Source organism: Sceloporus occidentalis, unplaced genomic scaffold, assembly GCF_023333645.1.
Source record: "Sceloporus occidentalis isolate IW3139 unplaced genomic scaffold, rSceOcc1.0.p SCAF_2, whole genome shotgun sequence".
Taxonomy (NCBI): domain Eukaryota; kingdom Metazoa; phylum Chordata; class Lepidosauria; order Squamata; family Phrynosomatidae; genus Sceloporus; species Sceloporus occidentalis.
The window spans coordinates 648,564-664,646 of record NW_028316982.1 but is presented as its reverse complement, the minus strand read 5'-3'; the positions used below and the strand labels follow the sequence as shown (position 1 = coordinate 664,646).

Sequence of the window (16,083 nt, the reverse complement as noted above, 5' to 3'; positions counted from 1 at the left end):
AAAAGAGAAGGCAGCCTCAATGGAGGACAGATGACAAGTAAAAGGTGACAGAAACAAGAGTCAGAACCCAGAATGCAGCTGCTCAGCGGCTTCTGTGCAAGGGCAAGGAGAACTACAGTGGCCCTTGGTATCTGCTGGGATTCGGTAACAGGACTCCCCATGGATACCCAAACCCATGGATGCTCAAGTCCCATTAAATAGTGGCATAGCGAAGTGGTGTCCCTTCTATAAAATGGCAAAATCATGCTTTGCTTTTGAAATGTACATATTTTTTGTATATTTTCAAGCCATGGACTGTACTATGATAATCAATACAGACAAATAGAAGGCAACAACAACAACAAATAACAGACCTCTTCCACAAGCTCCAAGAAATCAAAGGGAAATTTAAATCAAGAGTGGGGATGCTCTACAACCAGAAGGGAATACATTACATCTCCAACTAGAAATAAAAAGACCGTGGAAACATAATACATGTAAGTTTGCAAGACCTGAGCAGAGCAGTTGAGGATAGGGCGACTCGGACGTCTCTCTTCATGGGGTCATTATAAGTCAAAGCCAACTTGCTCACAGATTTATGATTAATTTTAAACTAATTTTTACTATTCCCAATGAGTAAAAATGTGAAGGTCTGGAAAATAATACAGAGAAATTCAAGAAAAGTCCCCCTCTCCTTTATTTTCTGAAGCTTTTTCTGCAAAAATTGAAAACTGGAAGAAAAAAAACCCCACATTGGATTATGGAATATTTTCTTTCACAACAATAAATAAAATCTTTGGATGATGATGATGATGATGATCATAGAATCATAGAGTTGGAAGAGACCCCAAGGGCCCTGATCCAGTCCAACCCCCTTCTTCTGCCATGCAGGAAATCCAAATCAAAGCATCCCCAGCAGATGGCCATCCAGCCTCTGCTTAAAGACCTCCAAGGAAGGAGACTCCACTACACTCCCAGGAAGGAGTGCATTCCACTGCCGAACAGCCCTTACTCTCAGGAAGTTCCTCCTAATGTTGAGGTGAAATCTCTTTTCCTGTAGTTTCCATCCATTGCTCCTTTATCTCCTATTCTCTGGAGCAGCAGAAAACAAGCTTGCTCCATCCTCAATATGACATCACTTCAAATATTTAAACCGGGCTATCATATGATGATGATGATGATGATGATGATGATGATGATGATAGAAGAGAATATCTGTTTAATTCCTGCAATTCACTGACAAGTCTAATCCTGGGTTCATTTTCTCAGTTCTTTTTATGGGAATGAGGTCTGTCCATCTGCTTGACATTACAGAAAATGAGAGGACTAAAAATACTACTACCGCTGACCGTTTCCTCTACTTCTTTTATTTTTTACCTACTGTCAACAAGGTGGCCAAACCAGGGGAGGGGGGGGTTACCATTTAGCATCACTTAGCTCCAATTTCAAAATGGAAATTCAATGTGTAATTATCATCTGAATAACCTGTAATTCTAATATAGAGGCAGTGCTGAAGTCAGCATAACGTCTCGTCTCTTCTGCCAGTTGAAGGGCACAGTCCAGGAAGGGAGAGGAAGATAGCGGATGTGAACAACTGGCTTCGCAGATGGTGCCGCCGAGAAGGATTTGGATTCTTCGATCATGGGCTGCGGTTCCATGAGGAGGGACTTCTTGCAACGGACGGGTTGCATCTCACGCCAGTTGGAAGAAATGTCTTTGCCAACAGTCTCAAGAACTTGATCAGGAGGGCTTTAAACTGAGTTCCGAGGGGAAGGGAGACAATATTAAGGAAGGCGAAAGGGGTGGAGAAAATAGTCAAACAGACATAGAGGAAACAAGAAAAAAAGTGCAAGGACCCAACAGTGGGAGGCAGAAAAACTTGCACAAGCAACAAGTAAATGGGATCCGTGGTCTGCGATGCCTCTACACTAATGCACAGAGCATGGGAAATAAGCAAGATGAACTCGAACTCCTAGCACAACAAAGCAAATACTCCAGAGGACAGGATCAACATTCAAAATGATCTGAACAGACTAGAAAGCTGGGCCAAAGCTAAGAAAATGAAATTCAACATGGAGAAACGTAAAGTACTGCACTTAGGGCAGAAAAACAAAATGCACAGATATAGGAATATGGGGGACACCTGGATGAATGAAACTACATGTGAAAGGGATCTGGGAGTCCAAGTAGACCACAAGTTGAACATGAGTCAACAGTGCGATGCGGCAGCTAAAAAGGCCAGTGCAATTTTAGGGTGCATCAATAAAAGTATAGTGTCTAGATCAAGGGAAGTCATAGTGCCACTATATTCTGCTCTGGTCAGGCCTCACCTGGAATAATATTGTGTCCAGTTCTGGGCGCCACAATTCAAAAAGGACATTGAGAAACTGGATCCATGTGTCCAAAGGAGGGGAACCAAAATGGTGAAAGGTCTGGAAACTTTACCCTAAGAGGAACGACTCAGGGAGCTGGGGATGTTTAGCCTGGAGAAGAGAAGGTTAAGAGGTGATATGATAGCCCTGTTTAAATATTTGAAAGGATGTCATATTGAGGAGGGAGCAAGCTTGTTTTCTGCTGCTCCAGAGAACAGGACCCGGAACCATGGATGCAAGCTACAGGAAAAGAGATTCCACCTCAACATTAGGAAGAACTTCCTGACAGTAAGGGCTGTTCGACAGAGGAACACACTCCTTCCTGGGAGTGTAGTGGAGTCTCCCTCCTTGGAGGTCTTTAAGCAGAGGCTGGATGGCCATCTGTCGGGGATGCTTTGATTTGGATTTCCTGCATGGCAGGGGGGTTGGACTGGATGGCCCGTGCGGTCTCTTCCAACTCTATGATTCTATGATTCTATAACCATTCAAAAAGTGGCTGGTGAGGCTTCCTGTGCCAGCTCCTCCTGGGCATCTGAGGGGGGAAACTCAGCCTCCCCTTTTCAGAAGTACCACACTTGCAAACTAACAAAACTATACAAAATTGTGAGGGACCGCCGCCACACAGTATGTGCCACAGAGCTCCCCAGCAAAAGCAGAGAGTCTGCAGAGAATGCTCTGCTGATGCACCCAGAAAGGGAGAGCACCAAGGCAGGGAGGCTGTGAGGACCAAGAATGTGCATGCGCGCGCACACACACACACCACAAGGACTGCCAAAGGGCTGCCATGTGTACTCTGCCTGCCTGTACCAGGTCTCCCTTCTACCCCCTGAAAACAGAAGGAAAAAGGCCTAGCAGATTCTTGGTAGAGTAGCGGCTGGATTCTGTCCTCCAGCCAAGGAGGCTCCCTTACCCCATGCCCATTGCTCTGGGCCCCTTAGCTCTCCCAACACACCCTCATCCAGAACAAACAAAGCAGAGAGGCCTTCTCACTGTGGAACAGCGCTCTGCATCTTTCAGAACGAGCTACATTTCTGTTGCTATTGCATGAAATAGAACACAGGCCCAGCTGGCGCAACCACACAACATGGATGTGTTCAGAAAGAAATCACATCCATGACTTCAGGCCCCCTGACAGCCACAGCAGTTTGTCTGGATGGCCCGTTCCAAAAAGTCAGAGACCCTGACAGGGCATCGAGGTCGCTCATTGTTCCGTCCACCCCTGATCTCCTCTAAGCAAACCGTTATTCGCTTTCTCAAACATTTCTCTGCTCTTGTTACACAGAAATGGAGGACAGAAATGACCAATCAGCAAAGAAGATCAGACCAGCGGACAATGGCCACAATCCACAGTTCAGAAAGAGAAAAACACCCACCTTCTTTCAGGCAATCACACACACGCAATCCACCTTTGTATGTGCTGCAAGGGCTAGCCACACCTACCTTGACCGGTGAAATATGCGCATGGGACACGAAGCCATGGATGTTTTCCACCTGGGAGAGGCTCTTCTCTGACACTTGGACCAACTCCGGAGCTGCCACCTCACTGGGCGCCTGTGGCGAGCTGCTGGGCGCCAGGGAAGGCGAGTCATCGTCGTCTTGGGAGCGGTATTTCTGGAAGAGAGGGAGAGGCGACTCTTTCAGAGCCCCAGACAACTCCGAGGATCCCTTTGCTCCCCCACCCAAGAGGGGGTGCTGGATGCATGTTGCCCAGGCCATCACTGCCACCTGGGGTCCTGCCAGCCCACCACTTCCTTTTCTAAAAAACGGATTCATATATCAATAAAGATGTTTAGATCCTGGCCTTTCTGCGACTACAAATAAGAACATTGTATTTAGAGCAATAAAGATAATTTAAGCAGACTAAAAGCACATTACACAATATTTTTAGATATTTATAAACTGCCCTTCTATACACAGGCATACAAGATAACTCAATTTAACTTTAAACGTGAACTCAGCCTCCAAGTGGCAAAAAATCAAAATTGCTGCAAGAACAAAGAACCCCCCCCCCCAGACACCTGGGGCAGTGCTGGCAGGACATGTACGCAATCCAAACCAGACCCCCGCCCCAACCACCTGCTCCCCAGGGAGCCTCCAGTCCCAGTGTTTCTGGCCAAGAACCCCAGATGGAACTGCCAGGGGGGCTCTGGCAGGGTCTCCCTGTGAAGGGAGGCTCAAGGTGAAGGTAGGGAGTGTGTTCCACTATCAAACAGCCCTTACTGGCAGGAAGTTCCTCCTAATGTTGAGTTGGAATCTCTTTTCCTGTAGCTTGCATCTTGAGCCCTGGTGGCGCAGTGGTTACTGCAGCCATTCACTCAAAACCACAAGGTTGCGAGTTCAAGACCAGCAAAAGGGCCCAAGCTCGATTCAGGCTTGCATCCTTCCGAGGAGGGAGCTAAAATGAGTACCCAGACTGTTGGGGGCAAATTAGCTACTTGCTAATTAGCTTACTTGCTGTTCACCGCTATGATCTTTGGAATAGCGGTATATAAATAAAACATATTATTATTATTATTATTGTTCCGGGTCCTGTTCTCTGGAGCAGCAGAAAACAAGCTTGCTCCCTCCTCAATCTGACATCCCTTCAAATATTTAAATAGGGCCATCATATCACCTCTTAACCTTCTCTTCTCCAGACTAAGCATACCTAATTCCTTAAGTCTTTCCTCGTAGGACTTTATGGTTTTTAGGCCCTTCATCATTTTGGTGGTCCTCCTTTGGACACTCCAGTTTCTCCACATCCTTTTTAAATTGTGGTGCCCAGAACTGGACAGAGTATTTCCAGTTGGGCCAGACCAGAGCAGAATAGAATGGCACTATTACTTCCCTTGATTTAGACACTATATCTCTATTGGAGCCCAGGCAGCGTACTGGTTCAATGCCTGTAATGCAGCCGCTCACTCAAAACCTTAAGGTTGCGAATTCAATACTAGCCAGGGCTCAAGCTCGACTCAGACTTGCATCCTTCCAAGGAGGTCGCTAAAATGAGTACCCAGCTTGTTGGGGGCAATTAGCTTACAGTTGTAAACTGCTTAAGACACTGTTAGTTCAATATGAAGCGGTATATAAATGAAGCTGTTTGTTTTATTGATGCAGCCTAAAATCGCATTGGCCTTTTCAGCTGCCACATCACAGTGTCGACTCATGTTTAAAAACAACCTTCAAAGGAGGAAACTACATCACCCTCTGAGGAAGCAGGCTCTTCCCCTGTCAAAGAGTTCAGACTGTCAAAACGTTTTTCTTAATGTTTAGGTGGAATCTCTTTTCCTATAGCTTGCATCCATGGCTCTGTGTCCTATTTTCTGGAGCAGCAGAAAACAAGCTTACTCCCTCTTCAATATGACACCCCTCCAAATACTTACAATAACAGGGCTGTCATATCACCCCTTAGCCTTCTCTTCCCCAGGCTAAACATACCCAGCTCCCTAGGTCACTTCTCATAGGACATGGTGGTTTCCAGACCCTTCACCATTTTGGTCACCCTCCTCTGGACACGCTCCAGCTTGCCAATATCTCTCCTGAACTGAGGTAAGCAGAATGGGGCAAAGGATTCCAGGTGAGGTCTGACCAAAGCTCTATCAGATGCTGGCTCCCAGTGGGCAACTGAAATAGACAAACACACACACAGGGCTTCCTCCTCCCACTCATCCCGTCCCATATTTCACAAGCAAGTGGATCGGGACCTCTTCATGTGGCCTCTCCTCATGGGAAAACAGGGGGCATCCCTGATCCTCCTGGCACTCTACCATCAGACACACAACAGACACAGGGAGGGGAGGCTGCGCAGTGGCTCCCTCTGTCCTTTGTTCCAAGCAGGGAATGTGAGTCCAAGTGCCTTTTCCCCGAGGGTTCAGTGCACTCTCTCTCTCTCTCACACGCTCTCTCTTCTGTCTCTTCTGTGCCATCGGGGCTTATTTTTATTTTAGCAGGAGGAGGGGTGGATGGCAGTTTGCAGCTTCCTTTACCCCAGCAGTCAAAGCAGGTCACAGCTCTGATGGACACAGGGTAAGCCTAAAAGCGGCCCAGTGGATGGGGAGGGGGTCCCTGGGAAGAAGGGGGGGGTCTTAGTCTGCTTTCAAAGCAGCAGCCTTCCCAGGAGGAACAGACTGACAGGCTTGACAGGCAGTGAGGATTGTGATTGACACACACACACACACACACACACACACACACACACACACAATTACTGCTCACACTCAGAACAGGAGAAGAGCCCCCCACCCTAAAACTTCAGGTTTCAGCTGAAGTTTGAATTTTAATACAACTTCCATTGATTTCCCTTCCCCTCCTCTTGCACAAGTCCACCACATGTGATAAAAAGCCCCTTCCTTTCCTTTTTCTGGCACTTCCAACACACAGTGGACGCACCTTCACACATTCCTGAAATAATTATAACCACAAACTGGAAGGCATTTGTCATATTGGTCTTTATTCTTACGTTTGAAGTGTCTGTAGTCTTGTAACCTTGCATATGGTGTGTGTGTGTGAATACAAACAGAAGAGTCCACCAGCTGGAGCTGGAGTCCAAGCGAAGGAGCCACTGAGGCAGACCCAGCATTGCCAGACCCCTCCCCAAAAGCCCAGTGCTTGATTAGAACAGTGAGGCTCCAAAGAAGAGCCACACAAAAGGGGGGAGATGTTTATGGAGTTCACAGAGACGGGGCACCAAGACCCCTACACACACACACACACACACACACACTTTGGGATGTGTTGTTTCTTGGGGCCGGTTGGAAATCAGGCCCTTGAAGGGAAATGAGAGGCTGGTCTAGGCCACCCCACCCCTCCAGCAGCCCCTTATGCTCTTGTGCAGGTGGTCCAAGAGTCCCCTAAAAAAAACTAGAGCAAAGGAAAGAATTCATTGTTGTGGGGCAGCCAGGCTGGGACCAGGAAGAACCTGGCTGAAGCCTCCCTCAACGCACAAGACCCATGATCTCTCCTTCAGAGTGGCCTGCCTTCCACCACCACCATGTTCAAGGTGACCCTAGGAAAACCCTCCAGTCCCAAACACAAACAACTTTTAAGGTGGAAGCCTTAAATTAACAGTGGGACCCCAAAAGGAAATGCAGCAGAGGCGCAACCCCTCCCCCGTGCCCTTCGGAAAAGCGGGAAAGTGTTGTGGAACCTCAACCTGGGTCCAAAAAAGACCCTCACCAGTTAATGGCAAAGGGGTGGAGAATCATAAACCCAAATTGCCTTGTGCTTCCAGCTCACTTCCATGACTTGTAGAATGGTGAATGTAACTGCCAGACAGTCAAGCGCCAGGTACCTCTGCAGCCCCTGGACTGAGAGACCATTCAGATCGGAAGACCCCCATGCCCCACAGCCGTCCGTGCTCCAAAAGGTACAAGATAGCACTTTCTCTTTTTAATGGTGGAGAAAGCTGTCAGGCATGCCCAAACAATCTCTGCCCATTAAACAGGCATCCCATGTCTTTCACACTGCTCCGCCGCGGTCAATGCCCTCAACCAAGGAGGCCTCCTCTCCCACAGAACAATCCTCCGGCACACGGGAGGAACACTGTGGCCGCAAAGTCGTCCACTACCTGGGCCCCTCCTCATATCACTCCTGGAGCTCAGGAGCAGAAGACAGGAGGAGGCACTTCAAACCAGGACCACCTAATTCCTGGCAGCATCAGTAGTTACCCTCTCGTGTTTGGCCCCTCCGCTACCCACCCACCTGCACTTCTGCTTCTTCTGCAGAGCAGTGCCAGCTGTCCAAGGGGGACGCGTGTGTGTGCCAGCCAACAACTGCTTTTTCAGCAGCCGCTGACCAAGCAGCAATGTCTCACTGCCTGCCTGCCTCCAGCACGTCATCAAAAGCATATGACTTAATTCAATGCCACCGCCTAATTCTATTATCATTACAACATCCAGCCCTCTCTACAGAAAGGCGGTTAATTTACTCAGAAGCGCCCCTGGCTTGCCCGGAAGACCAACCTTGCATCCAAACATTAAGGAGACGGTGCTGTTGCTGCAGGCGACTTTGCAGTGGCACAGCATTGGAGAAAAGCAATCCACCTTTTTTATGCTGGGAGACATCTTGCCAGAGCCAGGACACCCCCAAGCACCAGCCGCAGGGCTTCCAGAGAGGTTTGTGGGGAGACGATGCTGGTCCGCCGTGGCTATCAGGAGCCAAGTGCAGAGAAAGGGAGGAGGAGGAGGAGAGGGCAGAACTTCCTCCCCTCATGTCAGATATCCGCATGGCCTGTCGGGGCAAGCAAGCAAAGCGCTCCATCCATTTCAGTTTCAGCCTCGGGACAGAGGAAAGAACTCTGCTTTCTGGAATCCTCCTGGCCAAATGTCTTTGGAGAGGGGGGCATGTGGACAGCCCAGAGGAGGCAGTAGCTGCAGCAGGAGCTCCACCTGCAGTGGCAGAAGCTGAGTCGCTTTCTCCGTGAGGACAAAAACCACAGCTGTCGTGGCTCATCTGGCTGGAGCCACTCTGTGTTCTTCTTCCATCGGGGCAGATGCTCCGAGGGAGGCGCCAAGCATGCAGCAGTCACCCGGGACACTCTGGGGCAGGCAGGCAGGCAGGCGCACATGCACACACACACACACTCAGGAGAAAGGGAAATCATGTGTGGGTTTTAGTCACCCCCCCACCTGCCACTGACCTTTTCGAGGTTGGGCCAAGCAGCATCTCCAAAACAGTACTCAAGGAGCCAGCACAGTGGCCACAAGACTTATTGGCCCTGTCCTCTGCCTGCTATGGGCACTTGCCTCTGATCTGGCCAAGTGACCCAGGCTTAGAATGTGGGCATGCGGGTCTCTCTGCCAAGTGGGCCTGCAGTGGAGCAAATGAAGTGCCAGTGGAGACTTTATTTCCACGCGATGAGAAGGGAACCGTATAAAAGCCTCTTCCCACCAAAGGGCTGCGGCCCGTCTTCAGTAGCCAAAGCCAAGCGCTTGGGTCTCCTTGTCTATAGTAATGGCACTGCCTTTTGTGATATTTTCAGTTCATCCATGCACAGAAGGACAGCCTGACTTTGCACATGAGAGGGAGGAGCAGTGTGGAAGGGATGAATCACAGGGAAATTCCCCCCAGAGGAAGAGGGGCATGTATGCCCTTCCTTTTCTCGCTCCCTTACCAGGTTACATGGGAAAGCCACAGCAGCTGCGAGGAGCCAGAGCCACCCACACAACGGACACACAAGAGACCTCTCCCCCAGCCCTAGTGGCCTGCAGTCCTCTTCAAGAGTGGGGGGCCTAAAGCCTCAGGGGGCATTCAGGGGACCTAAGGCCCTTTGCAGTGGACACAGGCCACTCCCCCCACTCCATGGGGTTCAGTCAGCTCACCCGCACCCAGCCCAAATGGGGCAGAAAAGACTAGGCTGTTGTATAGGCTCTCAGCCATGCTATTACCCCTCCTCCCATAACAAATCCTCATTTCCAGTTTCAGGCATCAAGGTGCACAATGCCACATGGAACTTGCACAGCCCCACAGATGCTGCAGGTGGAGTGTTCCACTTATTCTGAGATTTTATGCCAAAAGGTTTTGTCTTCCCACATTAAAACCTGCAAAATACAATTTTAAAGCATTCCTTGCACCTTAACTCCCTTGACTTGGTCTGCGCAAAGATGCTTAAAGCATTGTTTTTTAAGCAATGGGCTCTCCATGGTCTACAGTACAGCCCACTGTTAAAAGCTCATTCCTCAGGGATGGTCAATTCCCAGCACACCAGAGAAATAAGGGGGAGTCTATGGCAGGGGCCTGTCTAGCCTGACGAGAAGGGCAGAACTCTGCTTTCTGGAGGGAAGCCGCCCCTCAGACCTCCAACCCTGAGCCAGCTAATGTGGGCCATCTGTCGGGGATGCTTTGATTTGGATTTCCTGCATGGCAGGGGGTTGGACTGGATGGCCTGTGCGGTCTCTTCCAACTCTATGATTCTATGATTCTATGAAAATGGCCCATGACTAGATTTGATCTGTGACCCATAACTAAGCTGCCTGAGGAGGGGAAATGCAGGATGTCCGTAACCTGTCCCTTTGCCTCTCTGATCAAAGTTCTGGGTACCAGCTGAGTTTCCAAGAACTCTTCACTCAAGACAGCCTCAGGCAGAATGCACTGAAGGCATGGCCCACGGGGCCACACAGGGATCTTTGGGGGGTAGGGTGTAATACCCACCCCCAGTACAGCTGAGCCCTCCTTCTCTGAGGGGCCTTTTCAAAGACAAGGAACACCTGTCTGGATTGCCTCCTTTCAGCCCATAACTGCAGACAGGCACCAAGGTAGGACTGAAACAGCTCCCTTGAATTCAGGTGGAAAGCAGAAATAAAGGCAGGTGCCACCCGCACACTGGCGGCACTCAGTCCCAAAGCTCTGGGCCACCTCTCCCACCCATTTCAAACACAGATACTACTGAGTCCTGGTTGCCGATTGGAATAAGGACTCAAAACAGGAAAGTAGTTCAGATTGCTAGGAGCAGAGAGGTTCACAAAAACAATCCAGCGCAAGAGAGAGCCAGAAGAGAAGTAAACCGAGTTCACAGAGGAAACTGCTCAAAGGCACTATCCATGACCATGGGCCCAACTTGAGCAGCCACGGCATTCCCTTTAGCAGACCCACAAAAGCCACAACATCCCCCTGCCCTCCAATGGCGCTCTCTTCTGCCAGCCAAGGGGGGCTGTGAGGAGGGGGGCCAGATTCAAGAGCTGCCACAAAAGCCACAGAAGAACTGGAGGGGATGCTAACAGGAGCCTCCCCATCACAGGGACAACTTCCTGGAAAGAAGCAGCTTTCCCCAGAAATTTTCAGACTTGGAAAAAACTGTTTTACATGTCTTTTCCAGAAAAAGAAAGCTGGGGATGGGGGGGGTCACTGAAATACCTAATCCATCCAAGCTATTTGTCATAAGTCCAGCTGGAATGCAAGAGGTCCACATCCACCTGGTCCAATTCCCCCGCCTCCAGCTCCTGCACACCCAAAATTACCAATGTGCAAAAAATGAACAGGATAGCAAATTTGGGAGGACTGACCTCCAATATAACATTGGCTTTTGTAAGTAAGTAATTCCCCAAATTTCTAGCCCACAAAGGGTTTTTGTTGGTTTTCCAAGCACTGCAAAACTCTCATACACATACGCACGCACACAGCATGGCACTGCTGGCAGCCCAGTGACAGGAGGGTGGAGGGAAGGATGAGGAGAACAATCCTTCCTTCTTGCTCCACACCTTTCTCTTCCCAAGGTAACCAACCTTGCTTTCCTGCTGGCCAGGGACCACCAGCCCGAACCCAGAGCAAGCCTGGGATCATCATCGCTCTCTCTTTTCTTCTCCCAAGCACCAAGTGCATGGTTCCTGCTGCAAAGATTTGTAAAGCAAAAACTGCTCTCACCCAATCCTCTCTCACTGTGGCCATGATCCTCAATGCAGCGGCACTTCTCCCCATGCGGCCCAAACTGCCCTCCAAGAGCTGAGCATTCCTGTCCTCCCGAAAAGGAGTGCCTACTCACATTCGGCCACCAGCCATCCCCACCTCAGCAGCATCAGAGGCCTGAGAGCAATAGAAGGACTGGGTTTCTGCAAGTCCTTGCCTGAAAACCAACCCACTCATATAATGAGTAAGAACTCCTGAAACACTTTCATGTCCTGAGACACCTTCATGAACAGCAAGTCTTTCTATTAATTTGGTCTCAAGGGCCTTGGATGGTGATGGCGGCATTGGCCTCATGAGCTCCTCATGAGCAGCAACAGGTAGGATCTCTATGGCCCTCAACCAGAGCAGGGGCCCTCTGCTCTGCCACATACTCCCTGCCCCCAGATTTCAGGCAATGCCCTGCCTCATGGGGCAAAAATGTCCATGGGTTCTTGCAGCCCTGGAACCAGAGGTGTCTCCAGAAGCCAGCAAAGGGCTTTTTCATTATCCAGTTCTGGGCACCACAATTCAAAAAGGATGTTGAGAAGCTGGATCATGTCCAGAGGAAGGCCATGCCTTATGAGGAGAGACTTGGGGAGTTGGGGACGTTTAGCCTGGAGAAGAGACGGTTAAGAGGTGATATGATAGCCCTGTTTCAATATTTGAAGGGATGTCATATTGGGGATGGAGCAGGCTTGTTTTCTGCTGCTCCAGAGAACAGGACCCGGAACCATGGATGCAAGCTACAGGAAAAGAGATTCCACCTCAACATTAGGAGGAACTTCCTGACAGTAAGGGCTGTTTAACAGTGGAACACACTCCTTCCTCAGAGTGTAGTGGAGTCTCCTTCCTTGGAGGTCTTTAAGCAGAGGCTGGATGGCCATCTGTCAATGGGGATGCTCTGATTGTGATTTCCTGCATGGCAGAATGGGGTTGGACTGGATCAGGGCCCTTGGGGTCTCTTCCAACTCTATGATTCTATGATTCTACTGTGGAATACATGATAGTGACCTTTGAATAGGAATACTCAGAAAGATGAGTGCAATCTCTATGAACTCCTATCATTCTAGACAAGAAGGATGTGGACCAGCTGGAGTGTGACCGGAGGATGGCAATCAAAATGGTGAAAGTTCTGGAAACCTGCAAGCCCTGTAAGGAGCTACTTAGGGAGCTGGGTGGGTTTAGCCTGGAGAAGAGAAAGTTAAGAAGTGATATGATAGCCCTGTTTAAATATTTGCAGAAATGCCATACTAAAGATGAAGCAAGTTTGTTTTCTGCTGCTCCAGAGACCAGGACATGGAGCAATGGATTCAAACAACAGGAAAAGAGATCCTAAATATTAGGCGGAACTTCTGGAAGACACTCCCTCAGTAAGTGACGGAGTCCCCTTTTTTGGAGGCTGATTTTAAATAGAGGCTAGGTGGCCATCTGTCCCAGGGAGGGCTTGGATGGCGTCTTCCTGATGCCAGAACAGGATTGGACTGGATGGCCCATGGGGTCTCTTCCAGCTTTAGGTTTGTTCTGTAATCTACATTCATGGTGCCAACCAGTGGAACTACCTTATGGTAAAACATACAAGTCCAGTGTGATAGCAGGGCAAGATGCAACCCGGTACTTCCACTGGCAAACTCACCCCTTCCACTGCAGCCCTAGATCCAGCTCTGGAGTGTTGGGATGACCCTGTTTGGGGGGCTTGCTCCTGGAAGCAAGTTCCACCTGCTGGGGCTACAGAACCAGCCCAACTCTCGCAGTTTCGGCAAGGCAGGGCAATGGATCATGAACAGTGAGCGGCTGCCCATCCACCCGCATTCAGCTTCCACACTGGTCTGCATACTAAGGCCACCTCCTATCAGGCAATAATCTGAAAGGGACATTTCTCTGACAGATCTGACTTGGCCATGGGAGAGTTAAAAATCCTGCTCTCTCGCCCGCATTAGAACTGCTGGAAGCGGAGTTCAGATTCCTCTGTTTCATCTCCCCGTGTGTGGTGGAAAAGCTTTTATAGGAATTCTTCAACTAAATCACAAGGGTGTGAACGACATGGTTAAAAAGGACAAATGGATGTTATGTTGTATGAAACATTTCCCTGGGTTTCCCAGAGAACAGAAGGCAGAAAGAAGGCTTTAGAAGATCGTTGGCATTTAGAGAAGGTCTTCCCTCCACAGCTCATTCTCTAAAGTTTACCACTCGGCACAAAAATCCCAAACACTTGCGCTCAAATAATAACACAATATAACAGCCTAAATCCTTTTCTTAGTTTTGGTGAAAGTGGACCCTTTCAAGCAGTTGGATCTACTGGGAGCAGCCGGTTCAGTGGGTTCCAGCCAACACATGAGGTGATAAGAAAGCACAGCATAAACCTGTTTCAGGCTTAATCAGTCGCAGAAAGTTAATTATAAAATGTGCAAGATCTTTTTGGAAGATATAACTTCCTTAAGTAATGAACAATACAGGGAATGACATGATACAACGTGAGGAAACAAATGATTTGTAGCGTTCTTGGGACGGATGGGATTTCTATTGCCCAAGACCCTGTTTTTATTTTAACTTTGATCAAGGCATGTGATTACATTTACTGTATTCAAACATCATAACCGAGTGCAAATTTAAAAGAAAAAGCATATTTTGTGTATTTTTAAAATATTCTTTCTGTTTCCAGCTTCTGTGAGCTGGGCTGAAAATTTGCTAGACAACGTGGGACTCTAAATCTCCAAAAATAACATATTTTAAGCCCCTCACTTTGCCCCTGACCAGCCCCCACCGTCTAGGACAAGCACCAGGGCTCCAGAAACACACCTAAACCATAAAATGAAATGGATTCCTTCAAGGGTTTGCTTTCAAAGATCCCACAAGGCTGAGGGATATCCATGAACCAAGGGTATGCACATATGAAAGGACTCAATGGACCATGCGCACCACAAAAGACTTTATTCTGGATCCCAAAAAAGCATGCCACACACTGAGCCCCCAAAAGAAGCCCAGCAACCGAACGCCAGCAACAGCAGGTTTCACCTGCTTTAGGCAAAGACATCAAGACAAAATCTCTGAAGATGACAACTTTGTGGTGAAAAATAGACATGAAAAGAGGCGCTCCTTCTCCTGTTGTCCCAGAAACGTTTCCTCTCCCTTTGCTCTCATCATTAAAAGGCATTATATTTGATTTCTAGATCAGACAGACCTAGTGAAGTTCTCCTGCTTTAACTTGCATTGAAGGCAACAAATGAGGAGGGGTGGGGAAGGGGGGCTCCTGGCAAGGAAAGACTCAGATGGAGCCCAGAGTAAGGCAAGCAAGGGGTCCCCCGCCCCATTACTTCTGGCAAGAGGCCTCTCAAGCCAAGAGGAGATCTGGGAGGTCTGTGCCACGGCCACTGGGGCTGATGCATGGGTCCAAAGACTCCTTCCCCACACAACACAGCCCACGGAAAAACAGCCACAGCCTAGCAGGCACAACTCCCAACAACTACAGCAACAACAACTCTTTTAGTTGCTGGATTGTTAGGCTTCAATTTCAGGGCATTTTGAAATATAATCTTTACCAAACTTTCCTCAGATTAAAAAAATCATAACAAATGGAAGATGAATGGTTATATAAAGCTAGCATCTAAGTTCAATCCAACTATAAGATGCGAGAAATCTTATGCATTGAATCATGCCCTTTTTTGTGCATTGAAAGAAACCCTCTCAGCGGATGCTCACTCCATTGTCATCCCACTAATGGAAGGAGATTTCAGAGCAGGGCTCAACAACCAACTTGGAATTAAAGTCTCTCAACAAAAAACCTGAGGAAGCAAAATACTGACCCGTTATCACACCCGCCAGATTAATGCCCAGAAATGCACCGAGTCTTACCTTGGTGGTCACAATGCACAAGCAGTCCATGACCTCTCCAGCATCAGCACAGAGGTCTTCCCTTAAGTCTGCTCTCTGACCAGTGGCTGGCTGGCCAGTTGAAAATCCAGGGCAAGGGGGGGGGGGGACACCGGTCAGAAGCACCACAGGAGAATGGAGCTAAGGGCGGAAAGAGACCGGATGCCTAGAAATGCTCACAGCGGTGAGGAAACCTGCCCCTCACTGACCTGCTTAGAGTTAGACACATCCCCAGATTAACAATTAGCCTGAGTCTTCACATGGTTTGCTCCAAGTTTCCCTCTTCCAAAGGCAGCTCCCTCCAGCTGTTGGGGGGGGGGAGGTCTGGCTGCCCTAAAAAAGTCTTCTAGCAAAGGAAAGCAACAACTAAGTGGAACAGTTCCTCTCATTAAATAATTTCTGCTTCTGGAGCCAGGAAAGAAAACAAAACAGCTGGACTATTCCATGTAGGCTATGGCGGGGTGGGGGAGACAAGAAAACAGAATTCATGCAATGGGGTGAGGGGGGA

General features: G+C 48.8%; 1 protein-coding gene across 4 annotated transcripts in view; it reads right to left on the bottom strand.

Annotated features, from left to right (window-relative positions):
* The window catches only part of LOC149317828 (disks large homolog 1-like), a 112,618-nt gene that overhangs the window by 91,128 nt on the left and 5,407 nt on the right, over window positions 1–16,083 (bottom strand). For all 4 annotated transcript variants that reach the window (XM_089508534.1, XM_089508535.1, XM_089508536.1 and 1 more), the window contains exon 4: window positions 3,792–3,962. In XM_089508534.1, the coding sequence (XP_089364660.1) occupies window positions 3,792–3,962 (171 nt within the window). The remainder of the gene's footprint in view (window positions 1–3,791; window positions 3,963–16,083) is intronic.